Consider the following 17,777-nt stretch of genomic DNA (forward strand, 5'->3'; position numbering starts at 1 on the left):
CAAGCAATTCAGAGTTACCAATAGCAGGAGTTATTCCACAGCCACAGTAGCAGCATTAATCAAATCCAATAGTTATTCACAGCCAGTTATGTCATGTTTTAAGGTAAGGGTTAGCTGATGCCTCTTTGAATGTGTGACAACATTTGGATTGATGGCCCAACTTCCTCCCCCTCTCCCTCCCTCCCTCCCTCCCTCCCTCCCTCCCTCCCTCCCTCCCTCCCTCCCTCCCTCCCCTCCCTCCCTCCCTCCCTCCCTCCCTCCCTCCCTCCCTCCCTTCGTCAGGTGAGTTTCCTAGCCTCCAGGGGAAGATGCGGACAATTCTGCGTGGGGAGGTAGAGGCAGTGCACTTTCTGAAGGAGGAGCCTCACAAGATGGACAGCATGCTTAAGAGGGTCAAAGCCTTGACAGAAGCTCTCAGCGGTCTCAGAAGGTACATGCTGCCCCTGTATATCCTCCATAACATGTAAGAGGATGATTGATGATCTGAGTAGTCGAATAAAGTCATGTTGCATTCCCTTCAGATGTGTCACAGAGAATCATCCTCACGATCCCGAGCCTGGAGCAGCCAAAGCATTCATAGAGGGGGCTGTAGAGCCTGCCATTGCCCAGTCCGATCCCCCACTGAGGAATCGCCCCACCGTGGAGTCCCCCAATCCCCAGCCCAGGTCCTCTGTCAGACCGCCCCTACCCCAGCTCCAGGGCCAGAACCCCGCAGTCAGGCCAGACATGGCCCCCACGTCTCCTGTCGTCATCCACCGTGTGAAGAGCTCTCCCGTCGATATGCAACCGTGTCAGCACTCAGTGGCCCTGCCGCACCACCACCACCCCAGCCCCCCACTGACCCCCACCCATGGCCGAGACTCCCCCACCGTGGCCAAGGTCAGTCCCCGCAGTCGGGAGAACAGCCCAGCCCTGCAGAAGAGAATGATCACCTGGTGCGGAGATGGACCGGCCCCCACGGCTAGCAGCACTGAGACCACCACACAACCACCTGGCTCAGCGGAGAACCAAACCAACAGGAGCAGCATCAAAAACAAAGTCATGGACATTGAGGTAGTCATCCGTCTGTTATATATTCTCAGCAATTATCTAATTGACTTCAATGAGACAAGGTGTCTTAGGTTGAACTGGAGAGTGTCTATAAACCACAGTGGTCTGTTACTTACTGTGTAATATAATCATAGAGCATATTATAACTGATTAATCATAGGCTTCTGCCAGTTCTCTCAGAAAGTAATCTCAGCAAAGTGCGTCTAAATTTCAGATTGGTATGAGTTGAGATGTCTGGGCCTCTCTCTCCCACCATATAGGCTGCAGAGAGAGAGGGGGACCTGGATGAGGGGAGGCCACCACAGAGATCAGCCACCTCTGCTGGGAGTCAGTTTGAGCAGATTCTCCAGGAGGCCCAGGCCAGCCTAAAGATGGCCATCCCTGACTTAGAGTTTTCCGAGACGGGGAGGAGTGAGTCTCAGTCTCCCAATCCACACCTAGCTCCAGACCAGCCATCTCTCCCCCAGACCCTCCCAGACCCAAAGATGCCCCTCAACACTCCACTGCTAGACGAGATGGATGTTCCTGAACCTACTGAGGCATCTCTTCCAGGTAAGAAACTTTGGAAGTTAATAGATCCATTAAAATGTTGGAAACTCTGGAAGGACATGTGTTCTGTTTTATTTGGGTTCAGTTTAGGATTAGTATCTTGACTAAATGCGAAGATATATCAATATTATTTTCTGTTTTGTAAAGTACAGTACATTCTATACAGTGTACAGTACATTGTCTGTGTCTGTGTGTCGTTGTCTGACAGAACCCACTCAGCCAGCTAATGTGGCTTCTGAGATGACTGTTCAGGGCAGCCCTGAGCGACCACACAGGCCTATGGTTGAGAAGCCTCGCAGGCCCAGTGTGGAAAGAGAGATGAGGAACAGCCCAGAGAAAGCAGGGAAGTCCCCTCCACCGCCCCCACCACGGAGGTTCTTCACCTCACCATCAAGCCCAGGGCTGACCACAGGGAGGTCTGGAGAAGTCGTCTTTACTACCAGGAACGAAGCTGCCACCACACGGGTGTGTGACTAATTTGTTTGGCAGTTTCCCTAGTCAAGCAGCATTCCAAGACATCTGTCTTCAAAATGATAACCTCAGTGTCTAGAAATAAGCATTCAACATGTGACCCAACATTCATATACATAATATTTGTAACACTGCAAGTCAAATGGAATCTTTAGTAGTGAATGCAGACTATGCACATATGACCTAGTGGGGGATAGAGTGTCAATTTATTCAAGACAGTTTTCAAGTTTCCAAGTCAGTGTTTTTACTATCCCCTTCAGGACGATGAAGAGGAGGTGTTCCTTCAACCCAGTCCCAAACCCACCAGACAGCCCCCAGAGGTCAAGCCCAAGCCCCAAACCACATCTGTTATCACAGCCTCAGCTGAGCCAGAGGAAGAGGAGGAAGAAGAAGAGGATGAGGAGGAGGATACATTCATGAAGGAACTACAGGTAAATAAACACTCTGTCAGATACAGAGTGACATTTCGTGACATTTAATCCTAGTAAAAATTCCCGGTCTTAGATCAGTTAGGATCACCACTTTATTTTACGAATGTGAAATGTCGGAATAATAGTAGAGAGAATTATTTATTTCAGCTTCATCACATTCTCAGTGGGTCAGAAGTTTATATACACTCAATTAGTATTTGTTAGCATTGCCTTCAAATTGTTTAACTTGGACCAAACGTTTCAGGTAGCCTTCCACAAGCTTCCCACAATAAGTTGGGTGAATTTTGGCCCATTCCTCCAGACAGAGCTGATGTAACTGAGTCAGGTTGGCAGGCCTCCTTACTCGCACACGCTTTTTCAGTTCTGCTCACAAATTGTCTATAGGATTGAGGTCAGGGCTTTGTGATGGCCACTCCAATACATTGACTTTGTTGTCCTTAAGCCATTTTGCCACAACTTTGGAAGTATGCTTGGGGTCATTGTCCATTTGAAAGAGCAATTTGCGACCAAGCTTTAACTTCCTGACTGATGTCTTGAGATGTTGCTTCAATACATCCACATAATTCCCCTGCCTCATGATGCCATCTGTTTTGTGAAGTGCACCACTCCCTCCTGCAGCACAACATGATGCTGCCACCCCCGCACCGTGCTTCACGGTTGGGATGGTGTTCTTTGGCTTGCAAGCCTCCCCCTTTTTCATCCAAACATAACGATGGTCATTATGGCCAAACAGTTCTATTTTTGTTTCATCAGACCAGATTATATTTCTCAAAAAAGTACAATCTTTGTCCCCATGTGCAGCTGGAAACGGTAACCTGGCTTTTTTATGGCAGTTTTGGAGCAGTGGCTTCTTCCTCGATGAGCGGCCTTTCAGGTTATGTTGATATAGGACTTCTTTTACTGTGGATATAGATACTTTTGTACCTGTTTCCTCCAGCATCTTCACAAGGTCCTTTGTTGTTGTTTTGGGATTGATTTGCACTTTTCGCACCAAAGTACATTCTTCCTGAGCGGTATGAAGGCTGCATGGTCCAATGTGGTTTATACTTCCGTACTATTGTTTGTACAGATGAACGTGGTACCTTCAGGCATTTGGAAATTGCTCCCAAGGATGAACCAGTCTTGTGGAGGTCTACCATTTTTTTCTGAGGTCTTGGCTGATTTCATTTGATTTTCCCAAGCAAAGAGGCACTGAGTTTGAAGGTAGGCCTTGAAATACATCCACAGGTGACTCAAATTATGTCAATTAGCCTATCAAAAGCTTCTAAAGCCATGACATCATTTTGGGGAATTTTCCAAGCTGTTTAAAGGCACAGTCAACTTAGTTTATTAAACCTCTGACCCACTGGAATTGTGATACAGTGAGTTATAAGTGAAATAATCTGTCTGTAAACAATTTTTGGAAAAATGACTTGTGTCATTCACAAAGTAGATGTCCTAACCGACTTGCCAAATCTATAGTTTGTTAACAAGAAATGTGTGGAGTGTTTGAAAAACTAGTTTTAATGACTCCAACCTAAGTGTATGTCAACTTCCGACTTCAACTGTACATACCACAAATACACTACATGACCAAAAGTATGTGGACACCTGCTCGTCGAATATCTCATTCCAAATTCATGGGAATTAATATGGAGTTTGTCCCTCCTTTGCTGCTATAACAGCCTCTACTCTTCTGGGAAGGCTTTCCAGTAGATGTTGGAACATTGCTGCAGGGACTTGCTTCCATTCGGGGACTTGCTTCCATTTAGCCACAAGAGCATTGGGGAGGTCGGGCACTGATGTTGGGCATTTAGGCCTGGCTCGCAGTCAGCGTTCCAACTCATCCCAAAGGTGTCCGATGGGCTTAAGTTTAGGGCTCTCTGCAAGCTAGTCAAGCTCTTCCACACTGATCTCAACAAAGGGGCATTGTCATGCTGAAACAGGAAAGGGCCTTCCCCAAACTGTTGCCAAAAAGTTGGAATCACAGCATCGTCTAGAATGTTATTTTATGCTGTAGTGTTAAGATTTCCCTTCACTGGAACTAAGGGGCCTAGCCCGAACCATGAAAAATTGCCCCAGACCATTATTCCTCTTCCACCCAACTTTACAGTTGGCACTATGCATTTGGACGGGTAGCGTTCTCCTGGCATCCGCCACACCCAGATTTGTCTGTTGGACTGCCAGATGGTGAAGTGTGATTCATCACTCCAGAGAACGCATTTCCACTGCTCCAGAGTCCAATGGCGGCGAGCTTTACACCACTCCAGCCGACACTTGGTATTGCGCATGGTAATCTTAGGCTGCCCGGCCAAGGAAACCCATTTCATGAACCTCCTGACAAATAGTTATTGTGCTGACGTTGCTTCCAGAGGTAGTTTGGAACGCTGTAGTGAGTGTTGCAACTGAGGACATACAATTTTTATGCACTACATATTTCAGCACGGTCCCATTCTGTGAGCTTGTTTGGCCTACCACTTTTCGGGCTGAACCATTGTTGCTCCTAGATGTTCCCACTTCATAATAACAGCACTTACAGTTGACTGGGGCAACTCTAGCAGGGCACAGATTTAACAAACTGACTTGTTGGAAAGGTGGCATCCTATGACGATTCCATGTTGAAAGTCACTGAGCTCTTCAGTACGGGTCATTCTACTGACAATGTTTGTCTATGGATTTCATACACTTGTCAGATATGGGTGTGGCTGAAATAGCAGACGCTGTCGTACAATCTACTAATTTGAAGTGTTGTCCACATACTTTTGTCTATATAGTGTATGTACAAAGCATTTGTCCATTTTGGACCTTTTTAACATAAACATTAACACTAGTGTACATGCATTACTACACTGAACAAAAATAGAAATGCAACAATTTGCATGTTGCAATCTTTCCTTCTATATTTCTTTATCCTTTATTTAACTAGGCAAGCCAGTCTATAACCAATTCTTATTTACAATGACGGCCTAGGGACAGTGGGTTAACTGCGTTGTTCAGGGGCAGAATGACAGATTTTTCGGTTACTGGCCCAACGTTCTTAACCACTAGGCTACCTGCCGCCCCAGTTACAGTTCATATAAGGTACTGAGTCAATTTAAATAAATTCATTAGGCCCTGACCTATAGATTTCACATGACCGGGAATACAGATCTGTATCTGTTGCTCACAGATACTTCATGCAGAGCGACACATCTCCTTCGCATGAAGTTGATCAGGCTGTTGATTGTGGCCTGTGGAATGTTGTCCCACTGCTCTCCGATCCCTGTGCGTAGTTGCTGGATATTGGTGGGAACTGGAACACGCTGTCGTACATGTCGATCCAGAACATCCCAAACATGCTCAATGGGTGACATGTCTGGTGAGTATTGGGGCCATGGAAGAACTGGGACATTTTCAGCTTCCAGAAATTGTGTACAGATCCTTTCCACATGGGGCCGTGCATTATCATGCTGAATCATGAGATGATAACAGCGGGATGGCATGACAATGGGCCTCAGGATCTCGTCACAGTATCTCTGTGCATTCAATTTGCCATTGATAAAATGCAATTGTGTTCGTGGTCCGTAGCTTATGACTGCCCATACCATAACACCACCATGGGACACTGTTCACAATGTTGATATCAGCAACCCGCTCGCCCACATGACGCCATACGTCTGCCATCTGCCCAGTACAGTTGAAACCGCAATTCATCAATAAAGAGCACACTTCTTCAGCGTGCTAATGGCCATCGAAGGTGAGCATTTTCCCACTGAAGTTGGTTACGACGTCAAACTGCAGTCAGGTCAAAACCCTGGTGAGGATGACGAGCACACAGATGAGCTTCCCTGAGCCGGTTTCTGACCGTTTGTGCAGAAAGTCTTTGGTTCTGCAAACCCACAGTTTCATCAGCTGTCTGGGTTAGCGACAATCCTGCAGGTGTAGAAGCCGGATGTGGAAGTCCTGGGCTGGCGTAGTTACACGTGGTCTGCGGTTGTGAGGCCGGTTGGACGTACAGCCACATTTTCTAAAACGACGTTGGAGGCTGGCTTATAGTAGATAAATTAACACTAAATTCATGTCATGGATGGATTATTTTAGCGAAGGAGAAATGCTCACTAACAAGGATGTAAACAAATTTGAGCACAACATTTGAGGTAAATTAGCTTTTCGTGCATATGAAAAATTCCTGGGATCTTTAATTTCAGCTCATGAAACATGGGACCAACACTTTACATGTATGTCACCTTCTGTTGTTCAATGGAGGAATGTCTGTGTGAACAAGAATAGCCAAATACATCAGATAGCGTGATATTTAACTCAGCATTTGTTGTACAGAGCCCTTGTCATGCAATCTGGAATCTGTGATCTAAATCAGTGCACTTTGACCTCCTCAGGTGTTTCAGAAGTGCACTCTTAGAGATGTAGGCACAAAGTGCGTTGTAGACCTCACAAGCACTGCATCACAAGTCAGACAGATAGAACCAGAGCTCTCCCTTTCACCCAAAGTCCCTAAGGTAACAGATGCCTTATTACTAACCCCTTGTGTGTGGTGTGCCTATGGTCTGACCTGAGGCCTGCACTCATTGCTTATATAGTGCATTCGGAAAGTATTCAGAACTCTTGATTACGCTACAGCCTTATTCTAAAATTGAGTCAATTGTTATTTTTCCTCATCAATCTACACACAATTCCCCATAATCACAAAGCAAAAACATTGTGTTTTTTATTTTAGCAAAACTGAAATATCACATTTACATAAGTATTCAGACCCTTTACTCAGTACTTTGTTGAAGCATCTTTGGCAGTGATTACAACCTCAAGTCTTCTTGGGTACTGAGGAGTGGCTTCCATCTGGCCACTCTACCATAAAGGCCTGATTTGTTGAGTGATATAGAGATGGTTGTCCTTCTGGAAGATTCTCCCATCTCCAAAGAAGAATTCTGGAGCTCTATCAGAGTGACCATCGGGTTTTTGGTCACCACCCTGACCAAAATCAAATGTATTTATATAGCCCTTCGTACATCAGCTGATATCTCAAAGAGCTGTGAGAAACCCAGCCTAAAACCCCAAACAGCAAGCAATGCCGATGTAGAAGCACGGTGGCTAGGAAAAACTCCCAAGAAAGGCCAAAACCTAGGAAGAAACCTAGAGAGGAACCAGGCTATGAGGGTTGGCCAGTCCTCTTCTGGCTGTGCCGGGTGGAGATTATAACAGAACATGGCCAAGATGTTCAAATGTTCATAAATGACCAGCAAATAATAATAATCACAGGCAGAACAGTTTAAACTGGAGCAGGAGCACGGCCAGGTGGACTGAGGACAGCAAGGAGTCATCATGCCAGGTAGTCCTGAGGCATGGTCCTAGGGCTCAGGTCCTCCGAGAGAAAGAAAGAAAGAAAGAAAGAAAGAAAGAAAGAAAGAAAGAAAGAGAGAGAGAGAGAAAGATAGAATACTTAGAGAGCATACTTATATTCACACAGGACACCTGATAAGACAGGACAAGTACTCCAGATATAACAAACTGACCCTAGCCCCCCGACACATAAACTACTGCAGCATAAATACTGGAGGCTGAGACAGGAGGGGTCAGGAGACACTGTGGCCCCATCCGATGATACCCCTGGACAGGGCCAAACAGGAAGGATATAAGCCCACCCACTTTGCCAAAGCACAGCCCCAACACCACTAGAGGGATATCTTCAACCACCAACTTACCATCCTGGGACAAGGCCGAGTATAGCCCACAAAGATCTCCGCCACGGCACAACCCAAGGGGGGGGCGCCAACCCAGACAGGAAGATCACATCAGTGACTCAACCCACTCAAGTGACGCACCCCTCCTAGGGACGGCATGAAAGAGCACCAATAAGCCAGTGACTCAGCCCCTGTAATAGGGTTAGAGGCAGAGAATCCCAGTGGAAAGAGGGGAACCGGCCAGGCAGAGATAGCAAGGGCTCCAGGGCCTTTCCGTTCACCTTCACACTCCTGGGCCAGACTACACTCAATCATATGACCCACTGAAGAGATGAGTCTTCAGTAAAGACTTAAAGGTTGAGACCGAGTCTGCGTCTCTCACATGGGTAGGCAGACCATTCCATAAAAATGGAGCTCTATAGGAGAAAGCCCTGCCTCCAGCTGCTTGCTTAGAAATTCTAGGGACAATTGGGGACAATTAGGAGGCCTGCGTCTTGTGACCGTAGCGTACATGTAGGTATGTACGGCAGGACCGAATCAGATAGATAGGTAGGAGCAAGCCCATGTAATGCTTTGTAGGTTAGCAGTAAAACCTTGAAATCAGCCCTTGCCTTAACAGGAAGCCAGTGTAGGGAGGCTAGCACTGGAGTAATATGATACAAAACATTGGTTCTATTCAGGATTCTAGCAGCCGTATTTAGCACTAACTGAAGTTTATTTAGTGCTTTATCCGGGTAGCCGGAAAGTAGAGCATTGCAGTAGTCTAACCTAGACCAAGGCTCTTCTCTCCCGATTGCTCAGTTTGGCCAGGCGGACAGCTCTAGGAAGAGTCTTGGTGGTTCCGAACTTCTTCCATTTAAGAATGATGGAGGCCCCTGGGTTATTGGGGACTTTCAATGCTGCAGAAATGTTCTGGTACCCTTCCCCAGATTTGTGCCTCGACACAACCCTGTCTCAGAGCTCTACGGACAATTCCTTCGACCTCATGGCTTGGTTTTTGCTCTGACATGCACTGTCAACTGTAGACAGGTGTGTGCCTTTCCAAATATTGTCCAATCAATTGAATGTGCCACAGGTGGACTCCAATGAAGTTGTAGAAACATCTCAAGGATGTTGAATTGAAACGGGATGCACCTGAGCTCAATTTCGATTGTCATAGAAAAAGGTCTGAATACTTATGTAAATAAGGTTGGATTTTTAATTCAATGCTTATCTAGGCCTCTAACACTAATTTGATCTGGGGCCTGACTGTTTGTGCTTTCAGCTTCATCAGCCTCTGAATCTGGTCTAAGCTTGGATCTAGAGCTTGCTTGTGATTGAATGTGCTTCTGAATACTGGTCTGACTGCCACTCAGTGCTGTGTTTTGCTATTGCTTCTGGAATGGCCTGGGGGGCGGAGGTTTGGTGTTTCTCATGTTTTCTTCTCATGAAAATGTTATCTCTGCTTTTCAAAGAATTGACTGATGTCTCATATAAAAGATGTATGGTGTCTCTTGGTGTTGGAAAATATTTGCTCTTGATTTCCAGTTCCCTTCCACTTTGAGATTACGGACTAATCATTCACACTGTGCAGTGTTCTTGCCTGGCTTTGTGAATGAATCTGCATCTGATATTTTGTTCCCTTATCACATTCGTATCACATTGTGCTTGACTCTATTTCCCTTAGTGTTCTACGCATGCTCTCTTGGCTGCCATGGCTGGTCTCGTCACTGTAAATGAAAGTGTAAACTGAATTCAAAGAGCTGTTGTGCAATGATGTTATCCCCTAAACTGTCCTAGGAGAGTCAGGAGAACCAGGGTAAAGACAAATGTGTGCTCAACACCGATGAAAACAGATTTGACACTGTACCAAAGAGTCCCAGGGTAAGTCTTTCATCCCCATATTACCCATGTTCCTCAGTCTGAATATAGTATATACAGGTAACTGCCAAAATAAAGGAACCAACATCAAGTGTCTTAATAGGGCATGGGACCACAAGTGGCCAGAACAGCTTCAATGTGCCTTGGCATAGTTTATACAAGTGTCTGGAACTATATTGGAGGGATGCGACACCATTCTTCCATGAGAAATTCCATCATTTGATGTTTTGTTTATAGTGGTTGTGGAAAACATTGCCGCAGGAACCGCTCCATCTCCCATAAATGTTGAATTTGGTTGAGATTTGGTGACTGAGACACACAAAATGTCTTTAAACCCTCTATGCTCCTTTGAGACCCCTCTTTTAAAGTCACTGAGATCTCTTCTTCTAGCCATGGTAGCCAAAATAATGGTCAACTGACCCTAAGCATGATGGGATGTTTTATTTCTTTAATTAACTCAGGAACCACACCTATGTGGAAGCACCTGCTTTCAATATACGTTGTATTCCTAAATTACTCAGTGTTTCCTTTATTTTGGCAGTTACCTGTATATATTTTTTAATGTTAATAGATATTTCCCTCCTTTTTTCCCAGGTCATGTATTATGTTATGGGACAGATATCCAATGAAAAGCTTCCATCGGGAAGAACAGACCAATCGGAAGGGAGAGAGGGAACAGTGTCCCCCTCACAGGTGGCAAACACAAATATGCTTGACTCCCAGCAGCTAGAGTTACTAACAGCAGATGAGTCACCTCTAGTGGTGGAGTGCGAAGATTGTCCTCCTGAAACACAAAAGATAGCAGTTGGAGAAGATAGTGAGAAGGCGAGCCTCGTAGATGAGAATGACCTGAAGGATCCTGTTGAGAGTCAGAAAGAGGAGGTGGCTGAACCTGTGTGTTCTACAATACCTGCAGAGAAGAAGGACTTACCTGCACCTACCGAATTCAGCACTCATCCTGCTAACAGTATACCATCATCTCCACCAGTACCAGTAAATCAGTCTATGACTATTATAGCTCAGGAGGGTTCAGGTAGTCCAGTGTCTCCTCCACCAGTAGAGAGTGTGAACCTGGATGACAGCCAGAGCCAGCAGGTAGTATTTAGGTCATCCAGAGGCAGAGCACCACGGTATGTAGAGGAGAGCAGCAGCCTGAGCCCTGACCTCCCCGACGAGGAGGGCTCTCCTCCCCCTGAGAACATCTCCTTCATGATGATTACCAGCAACAGAGTGCAGGCTCTGTCCACCAGGCAGTACCAGGAGATAGTAAGTAGGACCAACGGGTCCGAGGTTCAGACCGTCAAGGTGGGGAACGACACCACTACCAGCGTCAGCCAGGAGGAGCACTGTGGCTTCGATAGGAAGCCTGTGATCATCATATTCGACGAGCCCATGGACATCCGGTCGGCCTACAAGCGTATGTCCACCATCTTTGAGTGTGAGGAGGAGCTGGATGTGATGCTGCACCAGAAGAGCATCGAAGAGGAGAACGAGGAAGCAGAGAAGAATGTACCTCATGTAAAGCCTAACACTGATCTTCAACAGGCAAACAAGACAGCAGTGACAGAAAACACTGCAAACGGTCACAGTAATACTCCTGCTGTGGTTGCGCAACAGACAAGTACATCAGAGTGCTCATCGCCAGAACAGTCTAAAACAGAGTCCTCAAATGACAGCAAACCAGAGTCCAAAAATAAGTTCAAATTCAAGTTCCCAACAAAAAAGCTGGCGGCCATCAGCCAAGCGATTCGCACTGGGACCAAAACAGGCAAGAAGACGCTCCAGGTGGTGGTCTATGAGGACGGGGAGGACGGACACATGAAGGAGACCAAGAGGTTTGAGATCAACAGCAGCAAACCCCAAACTGACTCCAGTCACCTCACCACTGTGAATAACGTAATGTCATCAAGCACTCTCACCTGGTCAAACTCTAAACACAGAACAGAGGCGATCTGTAAGAACACCTACGAGTCCAGAAACAGTTTAGATGAGACCATTAAAAAGCGGGAGATCATCGTGGATAATATAAGCCCCTCTGCACTTAAGATAGACTCCTGTGAAGAGTCTCCATCCACTATGAAACTCAAACAAGAGAGGGAGGGCAGTCCCTCCAAGAGGTCTGCCACTCCTCAGGTCTCTAATTCCCTTAATCCTCAGAGTAAGAAGTCCAAACCACAACTTCCACAGCTTCCCAGACCGTCCATCACGAGCAGCTCCAAGAAACAGGTCTCTCTTAAAGTTGCTTCCCTCTAACTGCACTGGTGGCTGGGTCCCTGGTAGATTTCCAACCTCTAACCAATAAAGATTAACATGTTTTTCAGGTGTTGCTGGGGATACAACTGGGATCTACCTCTGCTTATAAGCTGTCTTTGTGGTGTCAGCTGACATGATTGTTGTCCCTTGGGATCTGGATTGCTATGATGTGTTTTTGTGAACTTTGAACAGTTAACTTTGTCTGGGTCAAAGTGACAGGCTTTAAAATGACTGGCTTTATACTGTACTTGTGGTTCTGTTGCGCATGCTCTGCTCTCAGAGTTGGTGCAGGTTGGTCAGTGGTTCCCAAACTTGGAAAAAAGTTGTGTACTCATAAATTGACCCACCAGCTCCCTACATATACAAAATAAAATACAGGTGAACACAAAATCCACCATTACAGATAATGTCTCAGGCTATGCCCTAGAGCTACCCCTGCTTGTACCCCAGTTTGGGAAACACAAACCTACTGTAAGCATGCTGGAATCTTATTTCTGGATACAGGTTTTTCTTTGTTGTTGCTTCGGCTCTTAGGTGTTTTCACAATCCGTCCCTAAAATACAGTATCATTTTTGTGTTTCTTTTTGTCTGTTTGAATATTTACAGAATACCAGTGGCTCTCCTTCTTCAAGTCAGATGTCACGTTCTGCATCTGCAAAGTCCTGGCAGCAACCAGCCGGGTCAGCTGACAAACCAGGAGGAAAAGCTCAGAAGCTCCAGGGCAATCAGAAGCAGTTTCGACAGGTAGTTTTACTATAAGATGGCCTGTGTCAGGAAGTATTGGAGCAACCACTTTCATGATGTAGAGAAGTGCGTTCATGTAAAGCATTGGAAACTGTACAATTATGAGATGTTTGTTGAATCCATGCGTTCTCTGTCTTGTTCTCCTATGTCTTCAAGACCTTTTGACTTACCATATGTACCCTCTTCACCTCTATATGCTCCATGAGCATGCTCAGCATGTAACTTTCAGTCCCTTGGAGATGGAGACAAGGATAGAAGATTGCCAAGGATATATTTACTTCACTTTTTGAAGATCTCCTTGAATTAAGCATTTTCATTTTTTGCAAACAAATGCGATTCTCTAAACTTAAACTAAAGCAACTCAAATGATCCATGTAAATTCACCCTCTGTCAGCTATCCAAGTATTCTTTAACCCTCTTCATCTCACCCTGAGTAGCATGATATTTATGTCATAAACATTGCGTGTGCTTGATGAGTAAGTGCATTTAATTGGTTAATTAGTGGGCATCATTAACCCTTCAGATCATTTCCTGACTTCATCTGTTTTACTGTGGTTGTTTATATTTTAAATTAATCATCTATTTTTTGGTGTATTTTAGTGCCATCTCTTTGCTTTGTAACATTGTTTATTTATCTTTGTATAATAACACTTCTTTTGCCTTTCTTGACATTCCATGTCTCCTGCCATCTTTGTTTCGCAGGCCATCAGAAGTACTAAGAAAGCAGGTGGGGATAGTAACCATTCTTTCCTTGCTTTACCTGCTTCTAAGATCCCAGCCTTTTGTCATAGCTCTGGAAAAAACACGTCATCCCCAGATCCTAACTCAGTGCCTAACCCTATTAAATCACCTTCATCCTTCCCATCCTCCTCACACAAGTCTTTCATCCCGTCTCTTAATCTGAGTCGTCTCGTCCCTCCTAGCCTGTCTCTCAATGACAGACGTCAAAATCTTTCCCTCTCGTCTCAAACCCAAAATGGCCGACCCAGCCATTTCTCTTACTGCTCATCTTCCTCTTCCTCCTCCAACTCCCCCTCTTCCAACTCATCCTCTTTGTCCCCCACATCCACGTCCTCCACCTCATCCTCCCCTCCCTCCTCTCCCCGACTGCCATGAGTCAAGGTGCAAGGAGTATCCACCGCATTGCACATATACCCAGCTTCACCGGTCACAAGATGCAATGTGGACACAGCGGCAAAACCACACAAACACCAGCAGCTTCTTTATCCAAGGACACCTCATGTTCTTTTTATATCTATAAATTACAGTGGAGGGAAATGCTGTTTTCATGGCAACATAATACAATTGCAGGGCAGTCTTGTTTCTCTCTATCCCTTCCATACGTTTTTGATAATGAACATTTTGAAAAAGAAAATACATTGACCTGGTTTTCATTCAACACTCACTTTGAGCAAGAGGACCTTTTTATTTCTGCCTCGGCTTTTGTATGATGATAACCATATTAACAAGATAACTACTTTGCATTACAAATGATCAACACAAAAAGGTGCAAACATTCTAGAATTAATGCTAATGCAGTTTAGTGGTGCTGGAAATCTGGATTTTTTTTTTTATTGATGTGAGAAATCTTTGGTTTAATTGATGGTGTTGAATATAATGTATATTTTATAAGAATTTGAGTGACATAATATGCAGATTTGATCTAAAATAGCCATTTATTATATAAGGAAATCAAATGATTTTGGGGATAGATATAGTATATTGCATCTAGCATCTGTCATTCACTTGTCATCTGTCAGAGAATCTCTTCTATGCAATGATCTTAGATGTGTAGAGTGTGAGTGGAACTTGGTGATTTCTTAAGCTTCCTATGCACTGCCAAATTGTTTGAGCTAACAAGATAGCTACTGTACAATCAAAGTGATGTTTAGAGGACTTTTATGGCAGTAGATGTGGTAAATGCCAAAGTATTTGGTTTTACAGACCATGTATCTAAGACATGCACTGTGTGGATGTTGTAATGTTTTCCTTTGGGATGGCACCTACTTATTTTAACCAAATAGCTTACTGTGATACTCTTATATTCATATCAGTAACTGGTGTTTACATTCATACTTAGTGACAGAAGTTTACATACAAGTACATTATAGAGATTTGACATATTTATCTGTAATATTAGAGAACTATTGTGTTTGCACAACTCCTATTTAGTGTTCTCTGATTTTGTAAAGCTGTAAACCATGTTGTAAAAATGTATTGTGGAATGAAATACTTGTGAGGTTGAAAAACTAATAAAGGGCTTTCTGTTAGTGATTTGCTGTAAGGCTTCTATTTGTTCATGTTATATTCATTTGTATAATTGTATGAGAATATGTTTACTGGCGTAGGTATTGATGAAAAATAAGTTTGCACTTCCTATTATTGCCCAACAGAGGGCAATGTACACATGCAATTTTACACAGGAAAGAGGGCAGCCAGACAGCTTTTGCGTAGCAGTATTTTTCAAATGTTCAGAATAATTTACATAAAATAACTATACGTAAATGTAATACAGATTTCAAACAGATTTTGAAGCAATTATTTGCTTCAAGTCCAAAATAAATGTGTGAAATTCTAAAAGAGCTGAAACAATAGATCTTAAATATGGTCTCTGATTACGTCATGGATATTGCTCTGACAAAGAAAGAAACATTACATAAAAACACATTTAGACTTGACAAATATCTGAGAGAATGTCATTAACACATTTATCACAGAGGGAAAGAAACATAATGAGATAAGTCATCCTTTTAATTAGTAAATTATTAGTAATTAGTTTCATTAAATGATAATTAGCTCATATGTAAATTCCAGACATAATGAATCCCAATGCCCATCTACTGTAATTAGCATATCATCATTCTGCATCATATTTAACACAGGAAAGTTGAAGAGAGTCCAGATTGTGAGATGCAACTCAGAGGGAGGGATGGCTGGTAATTAAAAATAACTCATTTTAGCATCATAGGGTTAATTATTATATCTCCCAATACATTATTATTGAGCTACATCAACAGCACAAGTCTAGGAGGACATCCACAAACCAACAAGGAACTTTCTGTCAGTTAATCAAAGATGTGGCTCCCTAATTTGCATTTCTAATTGGAATTACTGTAATGAGGATGTGAATTAGTATGCTTGCCAAATTAGCCAAGTAGTTTTCTGTAAGTAAAGTGGCTTGTAATACTAGAATTGTGAATTGGTTTGCCATGTTGTTAGATCTTCAGCAATGGTAGAAGGCATGATAGAGGAGAAGTCAAGCTGTTAACCCAGTAAGAATCTGTATTTACAAATACCAACATATCCAGTACTGCCAAGAATGACAATTAGCCTATTAAATCACACCATAGAGCAGTGGACACCAACCCTGGTCCTGGCGTGTACAAGCTTTAATTCCAATCATCAAGGGCTTGATCATTAGTGGAATGAAGGAAAATGTTAAAGTATTGCTCTTTGGCACGAACAGAAGTCTACATATGACCCTGTAGCTCCCCAGGACAAGTGTTGGTGACCAGTGTTGTGTAAAGAAATGTTTCCTATGGTCGGGCACAGTCAATGGCCACCATCTATTATTGTGGCTAAACATAGATTAGGGTAGAATATGTTAAAATCTATTGTCTTCAGTTTTAACACTGTTGCCCTACATCAATAGAAGTGCATCACGTGTGTGGTGGACTTTTTGGGTATAAATCCATATCGCGGAAGTTCAGCATTAGAGCGTGATTGAAATTTAAAGGCAATATTCCCGCGTTATCAGAGACTGAATTCCCGGTAAACGGTGCATATCTTGGCTCAATCGGAAATGACATATACATTTCTATAGCACAATCTGAAAGGTTTAAGCGATGCAGATTAAATAGAGCCTTTAGATGGGTCATCATAGCAAAGTTTAGTAGCTAAAGGGCGTATTCATTATGCAGATACTTTTGCAAGACGTTTCTTAAAAAGGAAGCAAATGTGACAAATATTTCCAATATAAACTCTCGTTTTAGTTGCAAAACACAACTGTTTGGACTAATGATTACACACCAGTACTGCAGAGAGCAAACAAATAATCATTTGGGGGTGACAGTAATTGACACTAAGTTGTAGTGGGACATTTAAGTAGATGAAGTGGGGCACTATTTTCTCGTTAGAAATACATTAGTGTCCCACTTCACCTGGCACATTAGAGTATCAATGAGATTTTGTAGAGGTTTATAGATAACACAGTGTTTTTACAATTTTGGGGACATTCCAAGCTCCTGATGAAAATAACTAAAGGAGTCTGCACAGCTTTTACTTGATCCTAAAACACCTCTATTATTCCCTAAATGCTGTCCCCTTTCACAAATTGAGCATATTTTCTATCCTAAGTTTCTTACATTCAGTGTCCTTTCTTTCCTACCCTTGTTATTTCCTTCCACTGTCATCCTATACGGTTTATGTGTTATTTAGACTCAATTTTGAAATGTTATGAACAACATAATTCAATGTACAGTACTTTAGAATTACATTTAAATTGATTAAAGGTTTATTTTGTGAATTTTTATAGCTTGAAAGGTCCCTGTCCCACTACTGTAACACCATTCAGGGGAAGAGAGACAGTACTATCAATCTAAATGTCATAAAATATAAAAGCTGTTTACATGAATGGTTATCATATTTTAAAACAGTCTACTATTCATTCTAGTACCAAAAGCTAGATTGTTAAATTATAATTGACAGAATGACAGCCTTAACATTCTAGTGCAAGGTTTCATAGTATGTCGGTTTTTCATGATTT

General features: G+C 43.4%; 1 protein-coding gene across 11 annotated transcripts in view; it reads left to right on the plus strand.

The window, feature by feature from the left end:
* The window catches only part of LOC118394684 (sickle tail protein-like), a 55,059-nt gene extending 39,773 nt beyond the window's left edge, over nt 1-15,286 (plus strand). For 4 of the 11 annotated variants that reach the window (XM_052463780.1, XM_052463783.1, XM_052463787.1 and 1 more), the window contains 9 exons: nt 283-430; nt 522-1,053; nt 1,311-1,602; nt 1,808-2,064; nt 2,331-2,501; nt 6,857-6,976; nt 9,935-10,018; nt 10,610-12,241; nt 12,875-15,286. In XM_052463780.1, the coding sequence (XP_052319740.1) occupies nt 283-430; nt 522-1,053; nt 1,311-1,602; nt 1,808-2,064; nt 2,331-2,501; nt 6,857-6,976; nt 9,935-10,018; nt 10,610-12,241; nt 12,875-13,027 (3,389 nt within the window). In that variant the 3' untranslated portion in view covers nt 13,028-15,286. The remainder of the gene's footprint in view (nt 1-282; nt 431-521; nt 1,054-1,310; nt 1,603-1,807; nt 2,065-2,330; nt 2,502-6,856; nt 6,977-9,934; nt 10,019-10,609; nt 12,242-12,874) is intronic. The other 7 variants (XM_052463781.1, XM_052463788.1, XM_052463789.1 and 4 more) reach the window with 7 other exon arrangements.
* The last annotated feature ends 2,491 nt before the right edge of the window (nt 15,287-17,777 follow it).

The sequence above is a fragment of the Oncorhynchus keta genome, chromosome 15 (assembly GCF_023373465.1).
Source record: "Oncorhynchus keta strain PuntledgeMale-10-30-2019 chromosome 15, Oket_V2, whole genome shotgun sequence".
In the NCBI taxonomy this organism is placed as follows: Eukaryota; Metazoa; Chordata; class Actinopteri; order Salmoniformes; family Salmonidae; genus Oncorhynchus; species Oncorhynchus keta.